The sequence below is a fragment of the Balaenoptera borealis genome (genome assembly GCF_965194805.1).
Source record: "Balaenoptera borealis genome assembly, chromosome: 18".
Lineage (NCBI taxonomy): Eukaryota > Metazoa > Chordata > Mammalia > Artiodactyla > Balaenopteridae > Balaenoptera > Balaenoptera borealis.
The window spans coordinates 25,553,154-25,575,332 of NC_138877.1; the positions used below are offsets into that span (position 1 = coordinate 25,553,154).

At 35.3% G+C, this 22,179-nt stretch overlaps 1 protein-coding gene across 8 annotated transcripts in view; it reads right to left on the reverse strand.

Moving 5' to 3' along the window:
• DGKH (diacylglycerol kinase eta) overlaps positions 1 to 22,179 on the reverse strand; it is a 184,706-nt gene that overhangs the window by 48,581 nt on the left and 113,946 nt on the right. For all 8 annotated transcript variants that reach the window (XR_014236916.1, XM_082365281.1, XM_082365283.1 and 5 more), the window contains 7 exons: positions 21,333 to 21,441; positions 21,076 to 21,215; positions 17,642 to 17,726; positions 10,701 to 10,786; positions 4,254 to 4,353; positions 2,449 to 2,722; positions 1,639 to 1,761 (listed from right to left, as the gene is read on the reverse strand). Coding sequence is in view for 7 of the 8 variants with exons in the window: in XM_082365281.1 (XP_082221407.1) it covers positions 1,639 to 1,761; positions 2,449 to 2,722; positions 4,254 to 4,353; positions 10,701 to 10,786; positions 17,642 to 17,726; positions 21,076 to 21,215; positions 21,333 to 21,441 (917 nt within the window). In the remaining variant the exon portion in view is untranslated. The remainder of the gene's footprint in view (positions 1 to 1,638; positions 1,762 to 2,448; positions 2,723 to 4,253; positions 4,354 to 10,700; positions 10,787 to 17,641; positions 17,727 to 21,075; positions 21,216 to 21,332; positions 21,442 to 22,179) is intronic.

Here is a 22,179-nt window from a genome sequence, read left to right on the forward strand (position 1 = left end):
AAAAAAAGTTTAAAATCATCAAATTAGATTGGTAAAGCAATTTGGGAGAGAGAATCTGGCAAAGAAGATATAATGTGTGGGAAGAGACTATGATGCCATGAAAGCCGTTTTCGGTCTCATTTCAGGGCTGCCGCACAGCAGTCACCTTCAATATCGTGAAATGATGTGTGTAAAACTGCTTTTAAACTAGCCATAAAGCCCTACACAAATGTCAGTAGTTGTTACTGTTAACATTATCATACATAAAAGTTTATTAATAATAACTGTAATCATGGGTAGAAATTTAAGGAAGAATATATAAAGCGCAATACATTAACAAAAGAAAAACTTCCTAAGAATTAGAGCTGACCATGAGAGGGGGACGAAGTGAAAGTGAGTAGTCCGAAGGCTCAATGACCATCGGTCAAGGTTGTAAAATATGCCTACGTTGGATTATATTCTGCAATGGGGCCATTTAAGGTCTAAAAGATCTAAGGTTATAAAATTGGGTTGTGTGCTGGCATAGGTACACATAAGGTCTAAAAGGACTAAGGATGTAGAATATAAAAGCACTGGTTGTATGTCAGACATGTGAGGTCTATAATATGGTCTAATTTCAAAGTTTCTAAGAGTTTTAAATACAATTAAGAACTCTTTCAAAGTTAGTGTAGTTAGCAACAACAGCGGAAGTAGTAGCAATAATCATAATAGTGATAATGACAGCAAACATTCCTTTACAGCACAATGTACCAGGTGCTATTTTAGGCACTTAATGTGCGTTAACTTATTTAAAGGTCACAACAAGTAGGTACATTATTATCCCCATTTCACAAATGAGGAAACCACAGAGAACTTAAGTAATCTATCCAAGTTTATATGTAATGGAAGTAAAAGCAAAAATTTAATGATGGCAAACAGTTGTGATATAATATCAATTGATTTTCATTAGTACTATGTAATTATTTTCATATTATCTTCTCATTTTCATTAATATTTCTGCTTGTTTTATTCTAGTAAATTAACACTTTTTCCCTCAAACAACGTGAAAAATTAAAAGTATAAATTCATCTTCAATTAAAACCTAAAAGGTAGAGAAACAGTTAATAATATTCAAGCAACTACACAATAATTTCCTGGCAAAAATAATTTCAGTAGAGATAGGGTTGTAACTAGATGTCCTATGATTTAAAAAGTTAATTTAGCGATAAGGATTATCAGCCATCTAGGCTGATCAATGGAACTCAAGGGACTGATAAATTATTTAAATGTCAAGTTTTATGCATGTGAGGCCTGCAGCTTCCATATTATTCTCAAAGGAATCTGCGGGCTAAAATAGGTTAAAATCTGCTGTTTTGGTGTTTACTCTTTCTTCAGGAAAATTAAGATATTTAGCCACATTTGGTCCCCAAATCCTTAGTTTATTATGATGATTTCCAGATCATGTGATAAAAAAGGGATGTGAGAGTACTTGACAATGGTCTATTTAGACCATTAATGTTACCTTCATTATTTTAGCATTCATGAATATCTAAGCTTTAACTTCTGAAAAACCTTGTTAAAAATACAAATAGTTTATTTCAAACTGATAGGCCTTTTGAAAACTAAAAGCAGAATTACATTTTATTTAATTCCAAAATAATTTTATCACAGTTTTCTTACCAGTTAATGATGCTTTTGCATCATCTTCTTTTGATTCATCTTTAGACTCATCTGTTTCTGTGCTATCGTAATCAAATGATTGATTAACTGGTTCAGAGGAATGAACTGTCTGGTCATCCATCACTTTAAGTACCCAGAAGAGAAATATGTTTGAACAAGCAAAAATAAGATCCATAAATATTAAAATATGCTTAAAAAAGGAAAATTGAAATAGAAACCCAAAGAGATTCCACATTCACAAATAAGCACTGATTGGCAATGAACTTTGGGGTCATGTGATGTCTGTTAAGTACTAGAGAGTATAAAAGGAAAAATTTTAAATTGTCGAAATTATATTTTTAGCAGAAGAGAAAAATAAAATATAAGAACTTTAGAGAATGAAATACAAGTCCAATTACAAGTTACAATCTGTTTCTGAATATTATTTACATTAAAGTTAACTTCTAATCTACTACTAAAATTCTAAGAGAAGTATACATATTTACATTAATACAAAAAATTAAAATATAGGTGTAACTTTTATAAACTCTTAAAAAAGCAACATCAACATTTAGGAAATAAATGTTAAAATATTTTCAAAGTAGTTTATAGGTTTGATATTCTTCAAGAATTTAACAGATTCCAGTTTAAAAAATTTTAATTTTAGAAATATGATTTAAAGGTAATTTTTAACTTTATTTTAATGTTTCCAGTGTACTTTATCTCTGAAACTTTTTAAAGTGTGTCCAGACTGACCAATAGGAAAATTCCCTTGTGCTTGCCACGGGAATGCTGCTCCCTTCTTCAGAAGTTACTTTTGTTAATGTGTACCTTTTCCGGCCTCTTCAATGACTTGCCTCACTGCTTTCTTTAAACTGTTTGCCCGCAGCATTATTTCCCTCGGTTTGACAGTTTTCTGGGAGGAAGGTTTTGTAGTGTCATCCAAGAGTTGTTCCTTGCTTTCCCACAAGGATTCTTCGCTGGAAGATTCCGCAGGATCTTCTTCTACAATGAGAGGGCTGATGCCCGGGAGAACCGGACTAGCCTGGGAATCTGTGTGCAAAGCCTGGAGCAGTTGTTCAAGCTTCTCATTTAGAACTGAACACTAAGAAAACAAAAACACGGGAATGAATCTTCATTTAGTGGAGATGCAAAGTGATAGTTTAAATGAATGGTTTTTGATTTTTAGAGGAAAAGATGCCTACATTGATGTTTATCATTAATTGGTTATCTATTACAAATTATACCTTAGACAGCTATGGACTTAATAATTTATGATTTTTTAAAAAACAGCACAATTATTCTGTAAATTTACTGATTTATACTTCCAGAACTATTCACGCACCATCGCACACGTGAAAATCTTTACAATCTTCCTAAAGCTATTTTTCTTTAAAAGAAAACAACGAAAACTTCACGATAAAGTGACACATTACATTAACAATTTACACATTATACAAAATTTGCTGTACATTATACAAAACATTGCACAAACTTTTTTTTAAGTAATCAACTTAGACAGGCACTGCCAAGCCTGTCTGAGTCTTGTAAACACAAACTGCCAAGTCTGGCTGAGTCCTGTAAACTCACCTTCAAAGCTCTGGTTTGCAAAGGAGTGACAGTACTTAAGGGATTATTGGCTCAAAGAAAGAGAAAAAGGAATGTGCACAGGATAAGGAAGAACGATGCAGAAAGAAAGCAAGTACTGGGCCCTTGTTTCTTTCTGCTTTTCTTGAATTCCTAAGGATAAAGAAACATTTAGAACTGAAGCTATTGATGCTGCTGCCGAATATACGTTTTACCTCCACACAATTTCCAGTCCCTTCCGCCTCCCTTTGTTTTTGATGACATGCCAAGAGAAAGTTACAGCAGAGACAGTTATGAGAAAAAAGTGTGACTACAGAGGGTTTCTGTTTTCTGAAGCTCTCCACAGAGTAGAAAAACAAGAGAAAGAGGCTGAAAACTTCAAACGTATATTTCTATTTTCTTTTCCTTCCACTCCATCAAACCACCATCTACAGCTGGGGAAGATCATTCCTTTGCAAAGCCCAAGAGAGACAAGCCTTTTGCGAGGATGCCCTGTCATGAACAAATGAAAGCAAAGATGGTAGCTTTCAAGGTTCAGTAAACTATTCTTATTTTAGCCTCAGAAAGCTCACAATGTAAAAGAAATATCTATAAAGAAAAAGGCAAAGCAAGAAACAGAACCCTGAAAGAGGCCGAGGATCATAACATCTGGGAAATCCAAGCAACCATGCTGGGAGGGAACTTGAGTGGCCAAGGTTTGCCTGGAAGTGGAAAACCATTCCTCTTCCCACTGGAAAGCCAGCTTCCCAGCATTTCCCCCCATGTGACCCGACTACTGTGCATTTCTCCTTCAAAATGTCAATCAGTGGGAAAAAGGAGTTGAGTTATCAAGTTCGGCGTGTTGGTCTTCAGCAATGCGGTTTTTCTACATATTAACGGGACTAACCATAAAGCATGTTTTAAACCCTCATATCTGATTCAAAAGTAATTTTTCTCTTGGTTTACGATGTTTTGGCAGGAAAGCCACTTCATCAATTTAGCTGTAAAACACAGTTCAATATTAACATTGTCAGTAAAAAACCTTCATGTCCCGAACACGTCCCGCTTACTTTATTGGCCACGGCATCGGCTGCAACAGCTTTTTCCAACGTTTTTTCATGCGCCTTCTCTACTTTGGCAACGAAATCCTTTACGGTTTCACAAAGTACCCTTTGAAGAAAAGAAATTGTGCAATTCAGGAAACTCAGTAGGCTGATTTGCTTTGATTTACAAACATATTTAAAAATAAGCACAATTAAGTAAACTGTTAAAATATCGGGATCATTTGTTTATAAATCCATACTTGTTTTTGCTGTGTAACATGTCCTATATAAGTTTAAGACATTCGAAGTGATAAATGGATACGTGAATAAACCTTGCTCTACATAATATAAATAAGTCATTTTAAGGTTATAACAAGTCTTTCTCAAATATTTAAATTTTTAAAATTCTTGAGAAGAGTAGTTGTAGACCTTATTTAAAAAAGAAAGCATTATCTTCTGCACCTTATGTATCCTTATAACAGGACTTTCAGTGTTGAGCAAACAAGAATAAATCTGTCACTAATGGTGTCACTGTTGCTCTCCTATTCATTATATGGGTAACTATATCCTTCCTGAAGAGGAAAGAGGTTGTGCGTTATGCTGGAAACTAACCTGCCACTTGAACTGAGTTATAGTCTCTGTAAATCCATTCATTTTTTTTCCTTAAAATAGCCAATGTAATACCATGCAGACTAACTGAATTTAGGTCTTGTTAGTGTCAGCAGTGTATGGTTTACTTGTTTGTTTCTTTTAATTACATTTGGTTTCTTTGCAATAGAAATAGACTAGAAGAAAAAAATCTGAAACATTAAAAAATTTGTCAAAAGTCTTTAGAACTGGTGTTGGATTAAAAACTACAACCAACAGAATGGTATATGACCAGCTTTTTGTAGCAAGCACTTATAAAGTGACTTTGAAAACAAAATCAGACTATTTTAAAATAATAATATTTCTCTTTAACATTGATAAAGGTTGAGGAATTTTAGGAAAAAAAACCCCAGATTACAGCAATTATTTTTTTCTATTACACTCACAATTTTCTCTGGTATGTGAGTGACATAAACTTTCCAGATACTTAAGTATTAGGAAATCGAGCCATTCAATAGATACAGTACACACACACACACACACACTCTTCAAACCTTCACATTTATCATCTAAGAAATAAATGAATTACTCCTAACATTTTCTGTTTTATTTGTTATTTTTGGCAACCATTTCTAGATTTCACTTGGACAAAAGGTAATACTTCCTAACCTTTAACCTTTTTGGTTGGGCTTTTAAACAAATTTCTACAGAGACTCTAGCTAACCATTTATTAGAGATTCATTCATGTGTTTCATGTCAAGTTTGGTCTTCTTTGTTCATGTATAATATTTTTATGGAATTTCTTGAAATATTCAGGCAGGCTACTATGAAATTTCTTCTATGAACTTTACTGAAAGTTTCTCTAAGACGTCCCACCTTTAAGAAGAGGAAACAATGACATTCCGTCCTCTTTACGGAACTCCAAGATAAAAGTTTTCCTTGTTATTATTACAACACTGTGTTGATAAATTTTCCTCTTGGATTTGTGAAATTGCATAATGCCATAACATTATCATAGCTACTTTTGCTGGCATTTCACTAACTCCTAGGGACAGAGCCTGTCGGTCCATCAGCCTAGGAATGAAAGGGGCGGCAGAGGTGCTTCCTCACTTGTGCCATGCTGCTGAGGCAGACAGAGGCTCAGGGAGAGAGGAGGACACTGGGTTAGGGAACGCTTGCAATTTAGTTGGGGGAATCTTATGGTCCACTAAGTTCCATATTCCAGAAGATAGAGGATATTTATAATCAGGAGGAATGAATTCACTTTTTGTTATACCTAAATGGTGAATGCAGAGGTTTTTAAAATAGAAATAAAACATACACTTAAAAGCAGTGTGATTTCAAAGTCACACCAACTAGGAACTTGCAAGCTTGGGGAAAAACAGTTTTAAGATGTATTTACTATAGTAACACAAAAAACTGTATCCTCCAACTGGTACAGTTTCCTGCTTTAATACATAAAGACTTCCAGAAAATATGTGCAAAAATCAAATGAATGAAACTGGAACATGGATCTTCACATAGAGCTAAAAATATTCTAAATTCCTAATTCCACGTTTAATTAACATTAGTCATCATTTTGATGAGGTATATCCAGCACTGTACTTCTTTAGTTTTGTTCTCTCTCTTCCAAGCTGAACATGGTCAAATTACTCAGTTGAAGCTAACAACAGTCTACACAGCTAGCATGCTTTATGATTTCCACCATCATCTTAATTATGTTATATAGGGAACCTATACTTATCACTGGTAACAGCATCTTCATTTATCTGTTTTTCCACTTATTTTTAATAGGGGTAAATGACAATAAAACATGCAAATGCTACACTAAGAAAAATACGGCGATGGTGCCCAAACAGAACCACATATTGGTAGTCAGTACCTGAAAACTTCATTTTTAATCTGATATTTAAAAGTTCCAATCAGAAATTAAAGGTGATTTACAAACATCAATGCATAATATATTAAAACCCCTAGCTATCTATGTGCTCTGAGGAAAGATTCTAACTACATATTTAACCTCATCTATTCAGTGAGGGGGTTCGCCTAAATTATCTCTAAGATAGATCCTAAATCTAAAATTCTATGGTTCTATGACAATGGTTCCAATTTTATTATTTCTTCCCGCTAATGATCCCATTTTCTGAGAAATTTTTTTTAATGTTTATTTATTTATTTATTTATTTATTTATTTATTTATTTAGGGGTGCATCAGGTCTTAGCTGCAGTGTGCAGGCTCTCTAGATGTGGCATGCAGGCTCCAGAGCACTGTAGGCTCTGTAGTTGTGGCACGCAGGCTCCCGAGAGCATGGGCTCTGCAGTTTGTGGCATGCGGGCTCTCTAGTTGAGGCACAAGGGCTCAGTAGTTGCAGTGCATGGGCTTAGTTGCCCCACAGCATGTGGGATCTTAGTTTCCCGACCAGGGATCAAACCCATGTCCCCTGTATTGGACGGCGGATTCTTAACCACTGGACCACCAGGGAAGTCCCTGAGAATTTTTGTCTACAGAATAAATTGCATTTACTTTATAACTTGTTTTTTATTTTTATTAATAAATGACATCTATAATGACTAATTAGTCCTTCTGAATCTCAGAAGATAACTCATGTTACCATACTGAACTGACAAAATTACAAAGTCAAAGAAATGTTGACTTTATGTTGATGAACTGCATTAGTTAACCTACTTATTAGCTATGCTGATGAAATACAGCTTTTCCATCAGCATTTTCAACATTTTAAAATAGTTAAAAATAGCTTAAGCTACTGGGAATTACTATTTTATGAAACAAATATAAACATACACAAGAGGTTTAGTTAAAATGTTCTGCCTTAATGCATCATTCAACAAGTAAATGGCATTAACAAAAGAAGAGAATTCTTTATCTAGGTGGTAGTTAAAAGAATGTAGATGTAAATGTGTATGTGTATTATCTTTTTCTAATCACTAAGTTGTACCTTTATGATTTGAGTACTTTACTGTGTATATGTCGTGCCTCAAATAACACAGTTTTTTAAAAGTAGGGAGAACTATTATAGATTTTCTCAGTCTTAGAGACATAAACCCTAATGCAATACATGCCCTGTTTGGATTTTGATTTGAACGAATCAATTGTCTAAAAAAAACTTCAAGAAAATTAGGGGAAATGGAATATAGGTTGAGTAATTATTATTAATTTTATTAGACTTTTAAAAAAGATTATTGGATATACATACTGAAAGTGGAATAAAATGATTTCTGGGATTTGCTTAGAGATACTCTAGCAAAAGAAAGTGGGGAGTAGATTACAAAATGTTGATAAATACTGAAGCTGAGTGATGGGTATGGTGGGAAATCATTATACTAGTGTCTCTACTTTTTTGCATATTTGAAAAAATCCATAACAAAAGTCAAAGTAAAAATATACCATATCACTGGTACAAAGTTATTACATATTGTCCTCTCTTTTCTCTCTTGAACCTCTTTATGGCAAATCCCCCAGAATTTTAATCTGCAGTTGTAAAGTTCAGGCATCTGGGCAGGCCTGGGAGCTCAGACAAGTGACAAGAGGGGACCAAGGTTGTAATAGAATCTGCTTAAAGGCAAATGAGCTAGTCAGGGAGGAATCCAAAGCCAAGCTAAGAGTAGAGCCTAGACAAGGAGCCAGGTCAAGGTCAAGGAAAAAATGTGAATGCAGTTGGGTAAAACATGAGGTGATGATACCATAATTTAATATAGCACTCTGTAGTTTATAAGCTCTAATTTTATTTCATTACTCAAGTTAATTCCCCTAACAGTTCCATGAGGGAGGAAGGACAGGCATTCTTTCCATTCTTACACTTGATGAAACAGGCATAGGTCACAAAGCCAGCAAATGGTTGAATCTCATCTAGGACCTCAGACTGACATAGTACAGCACTGTGACTTAACGTCAGTGGTTTTAAAGCTGTTTTTCAGAAATATTTCAGGGATTTCACCAAGGCTTGATTAAAATTTCATTTAGAAATATAGAATATAATTTTTTAAATGTTCTTAACATTTTAAAATAACTGTTAGGTATACAAGAGAACAATACTATGCTAGCTTTTACTTTAGAACTCACTATTTTTTGTGCAAATCTTGTACTATATTTAATGCAGTTTCCAGTTATTTCTGTATTTTATGTTGGTTACATGGTCGTAAGGAAATTGTCTTCAATTAAACAAAAATGGCATCCTTACGACCATGTAACCAACATAAAATACAGAAATAATTGGAAACTGCATAGGACATAAAACTAAAACTGTCACCTATAACCTTATTGCTTATTTTTCTGTTAAGTAACTAATAATTTAATCCTATCCAATGTATTAATGCCAACAAAATAAAATTTTAGTTTTTTAATATTGGGATTCTGCATAAAATTTTATTTGAAAAAAGACAGTTATAAGTCAATTATCATCTTAAAGAAATAAAAATAAAAAACACATAAAATGTAAAAGAGGCAGTAATCAAACACCCGAAAGCCAATATTAAAGCTTTGCTAACATCTGAACTAAGAAAGGTGGCCAAATAAAATATTTACTTAACTGTATTAAAGAATAATTCTATAACTTGTTATACCTTTCAAAAGTTTCCATTGCAACTTTCAATCTTTTCTAGCCATGTCCTCTAAAATGTCCCATAAAGAGGCACTTGACTCATAGGGCAAGGGTGGCAAATGCAAATGTCTTCCTCATAGAAGTAACTTAAGAAATACCAGAGGAAGTAACTTTGGTATGTGAATTTGGCCCAAGAGGAGAAAGACAATAGGGAGTGCTAAGGCCTGGGACAAAGTAGAGATTTGTACATTTCACCATAAAGCAATATAACTAATTAAAAAACACCCAACCGAGGCATCAACCAAAAAACCCATCAGCAGCACTGCCCATCAAATAAAGAGCATCTGGAGCCCACTAATCTGGGCAACTAGTGTGCTTCCCTTGCCTTTTGCTGTTAACTCTTTTCCTATTGCTCAGTCCTGTCTCCTATTGCTGAAGGTTATGGCGCCAAAAGCAATTGTCACTACATCTGTGCTTTGGTCACAAGCAAATTTGTTTTTCATGATTTATTTTGTCTTTCCTTGACTTCTTTGCAAATTAAGTATATAACATGTAAAGTTTGTGTATTTTTCCCTCCATCATTTCCCCACTCCCTTTCTTTCCCTTCCCTTTCTCTCCTCTTTCTGTATATCAGTAATATTTCCTTGCTAAGCCTGAATCCTAAAGCATGCTTTTACTTTTGCTCATCAGCTGAAAATTTCAGTGGGTTTCACTCCTTCCTGTAGTTGACTTTCCAGTTCTCATGACAGCAGTATAGGGTGATTCAAGACTAAATCCTAAATTCCAGCCAGGCAACATTCGGGATAATAAAATCAAGTAGCTTTGGCTCCATGTATGGAATCAACTTAACTAAAATCTGATAACTTTGAATTAAAATATAATTACATAATTTAAACATACTGAGAAATGTCATTTTGAAAAATCTCATTATTATTTTCCTTCTCCTGGTGTAAACAATCCCTGAATAGTAGTGTTTATGGAAATAATAAATTATAGTGAAATGCGTTTTCCACATCATAATTAATCATAAATGTTTCTTTAAATAAGAACTTAGATTAATCAAATTCTAAACATTCACTGTACCTTTTTGACAAAAATGTTTCAAATTAAGCCTCAAAAAAATAGCCTATAAATAAACTCCACTGCAAATAAGATGCTAAGGTGGTTTTTTAAAAACCAGTGCAAATTTAGTATATCTAGTTCTATAACCTACTTCACAGATATTTTGGGGGGCGGAAATCATGAAGAAATGTCATAAGTGGTAGGAAACAGCTTTCCTTTCATTTTCACCATATAACTATACCATGATTTGAACTCCACAACTCACTTGGCAGATGATATGACCACTGCATGTTCATCAGAATTGAGGATTTTTGTAAGATGAGCTGCAACTGAGTCTTCATAAATTGTCATCTGAAAAAATAAAAAACTCACACTGTATTATTATTTCTGGCATTTATACAACTCAGTTATTACTGCTTCAAAAATGGGACCATTTTGACTCATCTGACACACGGCAATGGCTGTAATGAAATATAAATGGCTTTAATGAAATAAATAATATATATGAAAGAGTCATTATACAAAATAGATAAATATTTTCTTTCTGTGAAAGGCTCTTAGTTTCTGGAATTCTTTAATTCATATTCTTAGAAAAATCCATAAAATCCATTAAAAATTTCATTAATGTCAAATAGCTGAATATATTAAAAAAACTCCTACAAGTCAGTACAAAAAAAGCAAGACAATCTAATAAAAATTGGCAAAAGACTAGAAATTAAAGAGGAAGATAGGGCTTCCCTGGTGGCGCAGTGGTTAAGAATCCGTCTGCCAATGCAGGGGACATGGGTTCGAGCCCTGGTCCGGGAAGATCCCACATGCTACGGAGCACCTAAGCCTGTGTGCCACAACTACTGAGCCTGTGCTCTAGAGCCTGTGAGCCACAACTACTGAGCCCACATGCCACAACTACTGAAGTCCGCACGCCTAGAGCCCATGCCCTGAAACAGGAGAAGCCAGCGCAATGAGATGCCTGTGCACTGCAATAAAGACCCAACACAGCCAAAAATAAATAAATAAAATTTAAAAAATGAAAAATAAATAAATAAAAAAATAAATAAAGAGGAAGATATACAAGTGGTCCATAAGCAGATGAAAAGGTGATCAATCTCATCAGCCATCAGGGAAATAGAAACTAAAACCACAGTGCAACACCCCTGTATATCTGCAGAATAGCTAAAAGGAAAACAACAGTGATGAATGGAAAATGCCATATGCTGGCAAGGTTGTGGAGCAACAGAATTCTTGTACACTGCGGTGGAGGCGCAAATTGATACAAACACTCTAGAAAACTGCTGGGTAGTATCTATTAAAGCTGAACGTATGCATAACACTGTAGGACTCAGCCATTCAACTTCTGTTTATACTCAAAAGAAAGGCAGATGTGCTTTCCCAAAAGACATGTGTTAGAATGTTCACAGCAGCATCCATTCAATAGTCGAATGGATAAAAAACTGTAGTATATTCGTGCAACAGAATACTACAGAGCAATGAGAATGCATGACGTACCACTATGCCACAATATAGATGGATCTCACAGACATAATATTTAGGGAAAGAATTCAGAAATGAAGGAGTGTACACATACAAAATGATTCTATTTTGTAAAGTACAAAAACAGACAAGATTAATCTATGCTGTTAGAAGTTAAGATAGTGGTTATTGGGGTGGGAGGTGGGGTGATGAAAGAAAGGGGGCACGGGGGGGTACTGGTAATGCTGCCTTGTGTCTGGGTGTTGATTACATGGGTTCATTTAGTTTCTGGAAACTTACCAAGCTATATGTTCATGATATGTGCACTTTTCTGTATGTATAATTCAATAAAAAGTTTTTAAAATGCTGAATGCATGTCATTCAATCATGTAAATAAGTATTTCTCTCAATGAAATAATCAAAATGCTAAAGGAATCCCATATCCCCTGATCTATTTGACTCAAACTTTAAAGTTCTGTTGAAAGAACACATCTTCCTAATATGTAAAAATGTGCACAATATTTAAACAGCCTCATATTCAGAGCCTTCCACCAAATGTTTGCCTCAACTCTATTCCATGTCACACAGCTCAAAAATGTCCATTATAAACTATCTGCTCTATTCAAGCTGGCCTCCAATGCTCTTCTGACTCAGGTAACCTTTCACTGCTTTTTATCAATCAGCATCAGTTTATTCACACACAAATGAAGATTCAATTACCCACCCCCCTATAAAGCCTTCCTGACTAGCTTCTTCCCAAAGCAATCTCAGTCCTGCTTTACATCCATTGCCACCAATGGCAATCAGTGTGCTACTGATTTAAATTTCTATCTTACTGCCTTCAAAGGCAGAGCACATATGGAAAAGAAATTTTACCTGAAAGAAAGGAGGAGAGGGGAGGAACCTCAAAGTTTCACACAATATTGTATTGACTGATAAATCTACTTACTGATCCCTGGTCTAAACATTAAAAACTACATCTTTACAATTAAGATCAGAAAAATGAAAATGTATCTTCTAAAAAAAGCAAAGAAAGGAAATACTCTTCCAAAAAATTGATTTTATTTCTTTTCCCTACAGGGTAGACTGTCATAGAACATAAGGTCGAGAAAAACTATCAATTCCATTTGAATTTACATTTAAAAAATCCAAGTTTTTGTCCATTAAAAGTAACCAAAGGCATAGAGTACAACCTTTTCCAGAGGAAAAGGAAATAACCTCTATATCCAAGGATAAAATTATTATTATTATTTTAAATAAATTTATTTATTTATTTATTTTTGGCTGTGCTGGGTCTTCATTGCTGTGTGCAGGCTTTCTCCAGTTGAGAGCACAAGCTCAGTAGTTGTGGCGCAGGGGCTTAGTTGCTCTGTGGCATGTGGGATCTTCCTGGACCAGGGCTCGAACCCGTGTCCCCTGCATTGGCAGGCAGATTCTTAACCACTGTGCCATCAGGGAAACTGGGATAAAATTATTGATGTCACTTATTAAGCTATTATGTAGTCACTTAGCAGCATTAGGAAGGTAAAGTAATAACAGTTGACGTTTTTTATTGTGTACCAGGCACTGTAATTAAATACTTTGTATGTATTTATTCTATTGATTGTCCTGTTTTACAGCCAAGGCACCTAAGGCGCAGGTGAGTGATTTGCCCAAGAATCACAGCTAATGAAGAGCAGACAAGCTACAAGTAGGGATTCTGGAGCTATTCCATCACACACAACCCCCCACACACATCCTGACCAAGCAAGTCTTGGTCTTTGCCTAACTGTATCTGTCAAATATAAATTTCATAATTGATCAGGTGTATTACTATAACAGCCTCCTGGTTGGGCTTCCTCTGTCTTTCCTGCCCCTTTTCAAACCATTCTCCACTTCACAACAGAGAGATTTTTTTTCTAAAGCACAAATCTGATCGTGCCACATCCCAGCATAACATGTCTAAGTTTTCTAGAGAAAGTCAAAAGTCTTCAGCTAACATGTAAGACTCTCCATGATCTGAACCCTCCTTTCCTCTCCTCTGCCCTTTTGATGCCCTTCCCCTGCACCACATGCTCTAACTCTACAGAATTACTTGTAGTGCCCCAAATGTACCAAGGTCCTTACTATCAAGCTCTGCATAATGCTCTTTTTCAACTAGCTAATTCTTCTCTTTTTTTGTGCTGAAAATCCAGTTTAGGCACAACCTCCTCTGTAAAGACTTCACTGAACTTACCAGGCTAAGAACCCTCTCTTCCGTGCAATCATTATACCCTGAAAATAACTTAAACATTGCTGGTCATTTCCTTGTCTGGCCCTCCCACTAGACCAGAGGTTCCCAAACTTTCTGGGCTCATGCATCCTTAGCGTCTTAGTAATTTTGTCACAGTGCCCCAGGGCCAAAAGAAATACTTAATAGTAGTTAAGTCCAAACAGCTTAATAAGTATTTATGTCCTGACAACTTAATAACCATTTGAAAAAAATAATACACATAAATTAAAAGAAAAGAAATATCTTATTTCATTCTTAAATAACTAGTTGTGAGCCTGTGGGCACTGTATACATCTCAAACCTTAGAATCAGATTGGACCGTGATACCCTCATTTCCTATTCAACACTAATTTTTGTGTGGAGTTTGCTTTATATCACAGCAACTACTGAAAATCCAGCTGCACAAAAACATAATGTCATCAAAAGGAATGTAGTGCAACCTAATATTTAAACTGTGTACTACCTCAAGCTAGTAGTTTCTGTGATGTCCAACAGATGTTGAGTATTACAATGTTTTCTTTGAAATTTAAAAGAATCTCATGGTAGCCCTCTGAGTTCACTGAGGTGCCTGGCACATAGCTTGGCAAACATAGCTCTAAGCTGATTGAAGCTAGAGGGTAAGTCTTTTATTTCCAGTCCCAGGTACCAATAGGGACTTAATATTGTTGAATGAATGAAAGAAAAAATAAAGTTACAACTTCACAGCATGCTATTACCAAGCAGCTAGAAAACAGACAGAATTGAGGGGAAAGAAGTTTTATTACTCAACAAGAGTAAATTTAGAAATAAACTAATCAGAAGATTTTCATTTCCAGAAATTTGAGGCCATTCTCTCCTGTGTTTTCAGGGAGTTGACTGGGGTACAGCAGCTCACACCTTCTCTTTGATTACCTTGGCATTGATAACAAGCATTTGTAGACTTACTCGACTTGTATGATGGGGGAATGATACAGAAGAGACCAAAAACATGACCTCTGCATCAAAAGGCTTTTAATCTAAAAAGAAAGCAGTAGGAATCTGGCTTCCAAGGAATACATAAGGCCAGAGGGCTTTGATGTCAAGATGTCCATTGTTCTAATACGGTTTGGTATTTAGATTAAAAGAAGTTAACAATACAAATTTTTTTTTTTTAAAGCCGTGCTGCACAGCCTATGGGATCTTATTTTCACGACCAGGGATTGAACCTGGGCCACAGCAGTGAAAGTGCCAAGTCCTAACCACTGGACCTTCAGGGAACTCCCTAACAATACTAATTTTTAATTCACTGTCTACTTTGTGCCAGTCATCATACCAGATGACAATATAATGGTGAGTGAATAACATACATTGCCTGATCCTTACAGGGTGATAGCACTAAGATGATGGAAGGTGAAGGGGCTGTGGAACTACTGAAGAAGGACACAGACGTAGGACTTGGGAGATGAGGGATGACCACTTGGAGTGAGTGGTGGACACCTGGAATGAGTGATACCTAAGCTGAGACTTGAGGTGAGAACAGAGTGAACTAGTATGAGGCCAATGGAGAAATGCATATTCATTCGCCAAGGGGTAGAGGAGAGAAGAACCTGATGGCAGAGGGATTTTACATTAAATGTAAACAATACTTTTTCTGATATTGAGTATTAAGCAATAGAATCATTGTTACTGAAGGAAATCATGGAATCACTATTCTTACAATGTTCAAAAAGTACAACAACAATAGAATTACTTAATTATGGCCATAAGGAATTAATCAATAAAACTGTCACAATTCCTTAAGCTCTATAATTCTATGGTGCCAGCAGAATGCTAACAGTTAATAAGAAGATCAACCACATTTTGTGGCCTTTTAAGGAAAATCGAAAAAAACAGTAATTTCACAATTATGCATAAGGGAATCCAAAATGAATATTTTACTTAAAAAATATAAGCTGGAAAATTAGATTGAGCCTACGAAGAAGGAATATTTAGCTTACTTTTATTTCAGTTTTCAAGGCAAAGAAGTCACACAGTGACTGGTCAGAGTGACAAAGAACACTCATTTAACCTGTAATCTTAAGGCACACTATCTCTTTGTTATGAAATACTTTAATAAAAAAGCAAAATACATGAAGTTTCATTCAAAACTCCTTTACACTAAAAAAGAGCTTTCTTCCATGTAGTTACAATTGTACCTCATATTTAGTGACTACATATATGATAAAAGTAAATTGCCTGACTTTATCTTATATGATAGGAAATAGACATCTTGAAGTAAGAAGAGCAAAATAATGCCCCTTTTGTCTCTTTGGAGAGAAAATTAATAACATTTAAAAAATACTATTAAGAAAAAAGATTGGTTCCTATGAAAACATTATGTTTATAGTTGAATAAAATAATAATATAAACAAAAATACTGCTGGAAATCAAGTAGTAAATATATTAATCTTTCATAGTAATTACCTCTGGGTGGCAGGACTGTAAATAAAATTTTTACCTTCTTTTTTATATATTTTTGTATTTTCCAAAATTTTTAGAAGCAGATTTTGCTACTTTTATATCAGGGAAAAAATTTAAATACAATTAGCTTCTTTAAGGAATAGCCCATGTTTCTAGTTATCATTCCTTTCCTTAGTTTGACAAGATCATAATTTTCTTAATGACAAACCAAAGATTTCAACTGTAAAATAAACAGATGAATTTTCCTAGAGGGAAAAATAAGCTATCATAGATCAAATGGTCTTAGCGAGTCAAGAGAATAATCCTTTGAAAATTAGGTTGTTTTAAATCTCCAGTGCTTTGAGGTTTAATTAGAATGCTGAATCTTTAAGAACGTCTAAAAACTGTAGTTATTAATGGTCTGTAGCAGGGATGGAATGAAGTGCACTGTCTTCCTTTGTTTTATCTTGATCCACAGACTTAACCTAGAGGCCTGTCCTGATGCATCCTCAACACAGCAGGGAAAGCAGGAAGAGAGAAATTCTAATACAATATTCTGGTGACGAGTACTGATGTGTGTCTGGAGCTGGGCGAACATCTAATATTCAAACAGGTGCTCATGGGTGAAGCAGAAGATGAGTGAAAGCTAACAGGAGCCTGGCATCAGCTGGCTTCCCTGGAGCTCGGTTGGTAAGAGTAAATAGGCAGGTGGAATATTCAGGGAGAACTATCAGGGTGGGAGCAAGGGAACCTGCATGCCTGGTGCTTTCCACACACTCATCACCCCCTTTAATCTTCCCAACATTGTGGTCTCCTCAACAGCTGAGGTCCATGAAGATGAGACCCACAAAGGCGAGTGATGTGGCTGAAGTCACACGCCCAGGGTGGTTGTCATGGAAGGACACTCACCTAGATGGTAAGGATTCTTTCCTCTGGAGGAGGGGACCAGAAGTAGTCAATGAGACCAAACCCCAAACAAGAAAAATTACAATTAAGTGAACATACTACCATACCTTATATGTTTTTTATTGTTCAAGACACTCACCCCTGTTTTCAAATGATAAATAGATAAAGAGTTAAAGTCTTACATAAAATTCTTCAGATGCTTCTGGAGGTTCTGGAAGTAGAGAAGCCTTTGCTGGCAATTTGAGTTCATAGGTCATTATACTCCACCTGAAGGGAGAAAAATCTTTGGTCTAAAATTCCTTTAAAATTTAATAAACTGACTTTGGTCTTACCTCACATACACACATATGCACATATATTCATGAACTATGGTTTCCTGTGTCTAAAATAACCAAATATGGGAAGAGATGGACTTTTCGTAATCTCATAAAATGCTGAATTCATAATTTATGATTTCCATATCTTACCAATTCTCTGATTGATGACTTCCAAATATTTGAAGGCTATGGCCCACAGTAAGAAATGCAGATATGTAACAAGACCTCTCCTCTTCACTAGGTGCAAAGCATTCTGACTTTTCTATTCCTTTCTGTTTCACTTTTTAAATAATGCTCACTGCAATTTCTAACTAGATTATACAAGTTGCTAATGGGTCACAGCCCCAAATTCTAAAACATGTCCTAGATTAAACAAACGCGTAGTACCTACGAAAAGTAAATCATTCTGCATGTAACAATCTGTCTTGCCAAGTCAGCTTACACAGACATGAAATGAAAATTATGAAAATTAGCTAAATAGTCCTTCTTACATTAAGAAAGTACGCATGGGATTGAGAGGAAAAAATTAATAGAAATAATACTTAATGGAGGCAAATTTACTTCAATTAGCTGTAAATATTAATTTCAAACCAAACATTGAATCATTTGGTGTTAGAGAAAAGCAATCAACTCCAGATAAATCCAGTCTTCTATCTAAAATAGTTTCAAAATTTGGGAAGAACAATTGGGTAGGGACATTATTGTTGTCAGTAACAGGATGTGAAATAAAGATTTTTCAAAGACACGAAGACACAAAGCATAATAAGAGCAGTACTGTAACACATGGATTTTAAGAAAAGCATATCACAGTGGATGCCAGTGATAGAACCTAGAGGAAAATCCCAAGATTAGCATCAGTATGTAAAGAGAGCCTAGTGTATCATTCAGACTAATAAGTCTTTGCATAAAAATTCAAATTCTGAGAGAATTCCCCAAAAGAAATAAGTTATATGTTAGGATGTGTAAATGAAATAGATGTGTATAGCTACTATTCAACTCTTGACATGAATATACTGTAAATATACATTTGAGCACAAAAAGTCATCCATTCCTTCATTCATCCACGTAACAGGTATGTACTGAATGTCTCAAAGTGACAGTATTCCAGGGTCTGGAAATACAAAACTGAATAAGACTTCTCTAATAAAGCTTGTATTCTAGTGCAGAAACAGATGTAATACAAGCAACAAATAAAATAATTAAACTTTGTAAACTTTCAAATAAGGAAAAATCACAATTGGAAACATGAAAGTCCAGTTCCGTATATCTGGCAATACTTCTCTGGTCAAAGGATGGTTAAAGAATTGGGAAAGAAATCCACCCAATTGTCCTTGCAACTTCCATGCTATACCTCCTCCCTTTATAGGCAATGATTGGAGCTGATGAAACAGGAGAAAGTGGCAGCACAAGTCAGGAAGGGATGCTTATTGGTACCAGCTAAGCAGAGTTGAAGGCAGAAGTTACGGACCCATTTGGTGAGTATGTGCATTAAACAGAGAGTGCAGTGTTGAAGGCCCCTGGGAAGTAGAGTCTGGATTTCAGTGCAGACAGCCAGTTCAACCACTTATTAGCTATGTGACACTGCTAATATAAAAACCTCCTGAGACTTTTTACCTGTAAGATGGAGATGATAATGATATTAGCCATTTCTAAATGTACAGTGAGGATTAAACGAGATGATACTCTATCAAGTAAAGTAACTAGAAGTGCCAGGCAGACAAAAAATACTATTCATTGTTACTCCACTGTCTCCGCAAGACTCAATTTTCATCTTTGTAAAACAGTCATAACAATGCTTTTCTTAGCCAGTGTTGTTTTGAGGGTCAAATAAATTAATATATATGAAAAAGCATATATGATGTGGAATATTATTAAACATCAATTTTTTCACCTGTTCTTTACAAATGGTATTCTTAAATTAGTAAGGAAAGCACTGGAACAAAATATTCTTATATTTCTAAACAACAGTCCTAGCTTTTTAAATCCCCTTCAATTTGTTTTTTCTTGTGGTTTTTTGTTTTTTGTTTTTTTTGCAGGTCTGTATTAAGGAATTTTACCAAGGGGGTGTTGTTTCTCTGCTAACCACCTAGAGAAGTTAATTTTTATAACTTACAAGGGAAAAAGCACACAGAGCAGAGGAAATGCCTCACAGCATTTCCTAGGTTGCGGGGAGAGTGGTATTTAAATTTACACCAAAAAGCCATTTAAAATACCTTGTGGGGTTTGGTAAGCACTGAACTGGGCAGTCGTCTGGGAAATCACCTCCAGGCTCTTTTAAAGACTGGAGACTGAGTCCACTTTATGCTCCCAAACTACTAGGGGATCCCTCTCATGACTGGTTTGGGATACACACAGACAAATGCTTGCCAGCCCAGCTTTCTTTTGAAATATTCTGTCAGCAAAAGAATCAGCCATTACAACATTACCTTATGTCGGGCAAGGTTACAATTAATTAGGTTACAGCTTATTTTAGAGTAATTACATTTTAGATGGGTGGCTCCCTGATGAGATTTTGTGATTTTCGGGAAGAGTGCCACAGATGGCTAATCCTATCAAAGTTGTTTTGATTCATGCTAGCTCAAATTTATAATGAGATTTTGACGTTTGTGTCCCACTTATGATGGAGGTTACTGCTTACTGAGCCCTGGACGCTCCCTATACCCCAATTCGAAACACCTCCTGCATAATACTCAGCGCACACACACTGTGATTTCTTTTTTACATGTGGGGCATTTAGAGAGAAAGCAGTTAAGAGATGCAGTCGAGGATACCATAAAAACAGTGATAGTTCCTTCATGTGAAGCGGTCTTCCTAACACTTCCCTGTCCCTGGGAAAAGATTATGTTTTTTAGTATTTTGTTGGTTCAATTCCTTCTCAGTGTGTATAATTAAGAAGAGATATTCTAAAAAATCTAAGGTTTATATGGTCTTTCTTAGTTTTAATGAAACCAGAAGATGAAGGGACCATGCCTATTATACTCATCAAAAGGCCCCCCCCCCATTAACTATTTAAGCTTTCTGAGCCAAATAGCAGTTAAAAGTAATTAGTATCAACATAGCCTTCTACATTAGCTTCAAAATAATGGATTCATTAAACTAGTTTCCTCATTTTTTTTTTTTTACAATTCATTCATTCACTCAAAAAACATATTTATTGAGTGTCTATTCTGTGCCAGGCTCTGTTCTAGACCTCAGGGGTGGACCCCCGTCAGGGGTTACCATCAGTACAATTTTAATTATCAAAAAAAGATATCAGTATGCCACTTTCGATCTAGTTTTAGAAGAGAATTTGTTATTACCTGTCCAACATTTTGGTGCTGGCTCGTTCCAGCTTCTCAAGTATCTGAGGAAGTTGGGTGTCGTCATCGTATGAGCCTCCCCAGCCAAGAACCCGGGCAAGGTCATTTCCTGTACCCAGAGGCAGTACTCCCAGCTGACACTGAAAGACAGCCCCACAGGAGACCTCAGACAAGTTGACACATAGGGACGCTGACATTTCTGTACATCACTGGTCAGCAGGTTAGGATAACTAGCAGTGAAAAAAATGACCACTTGCCTGTTTATTCAAGTTGAGCTTATCAATTTCTGACAAAACCCAACCTACACTTCCATCTCCTCCACAAACAAGAATCCGGAAATTGTCAAACTTCTGGAATAATCTTAAACTGAAAGAAAAAAGTATTTTATTTTAGTATAAATAAATAAAAATCACATTCCCCAATTCTTTGTCATTCTGTTAGTTATTGGTATTCATGTTCAGATTAAATATAAGAACTCTTACATATGAATTATACTATAAAAATCAATTTGAGTGCAATGTGTAACTCAAGAAAATGTCTTAATCATAAAGCGGAAAGGAGATTATAAGTAGAAATGGAGATAAAAATGACACAATATCACCTCTTCAACAAAAATCATATATATACACTAAAAATGTATTCAAAGTGCCTCAAGGCATATTTTCCCTCTTGAAAATATATTTAAGCTTTTCCCCCCAGATTTTAGGTTATATGACATTCCAGAAAGTTTGAAATGAACAATTAACAAAAGTACTTTTTTGTCATGTGTGGGAACTGAGTCTGAAATCCTTGAGGACCTGTCCTTGAGGCCCACAACAGTATCTGTGCTTTGGTTAAATAATTATTTGTATTATATACAACTCAATACTACCCTCTCATGCAAATCATTTTCTCAAGTTATTTTTTGTATTTCTATATTTACACAAGTTGATCTACTTTGTAGAGCTAAGCAAACAGAACTGTTTGATGTAGGATATATTCTAAAACATTTTCTAAACAAACTTTAGAACTTTCAGCACCCAAGGAAGATATATAAATATCAAAAAGTTTATGTTAAAATTTATAATCAGAACTTTAAAAAAAGGGAAATGTCAGAAGATCAAC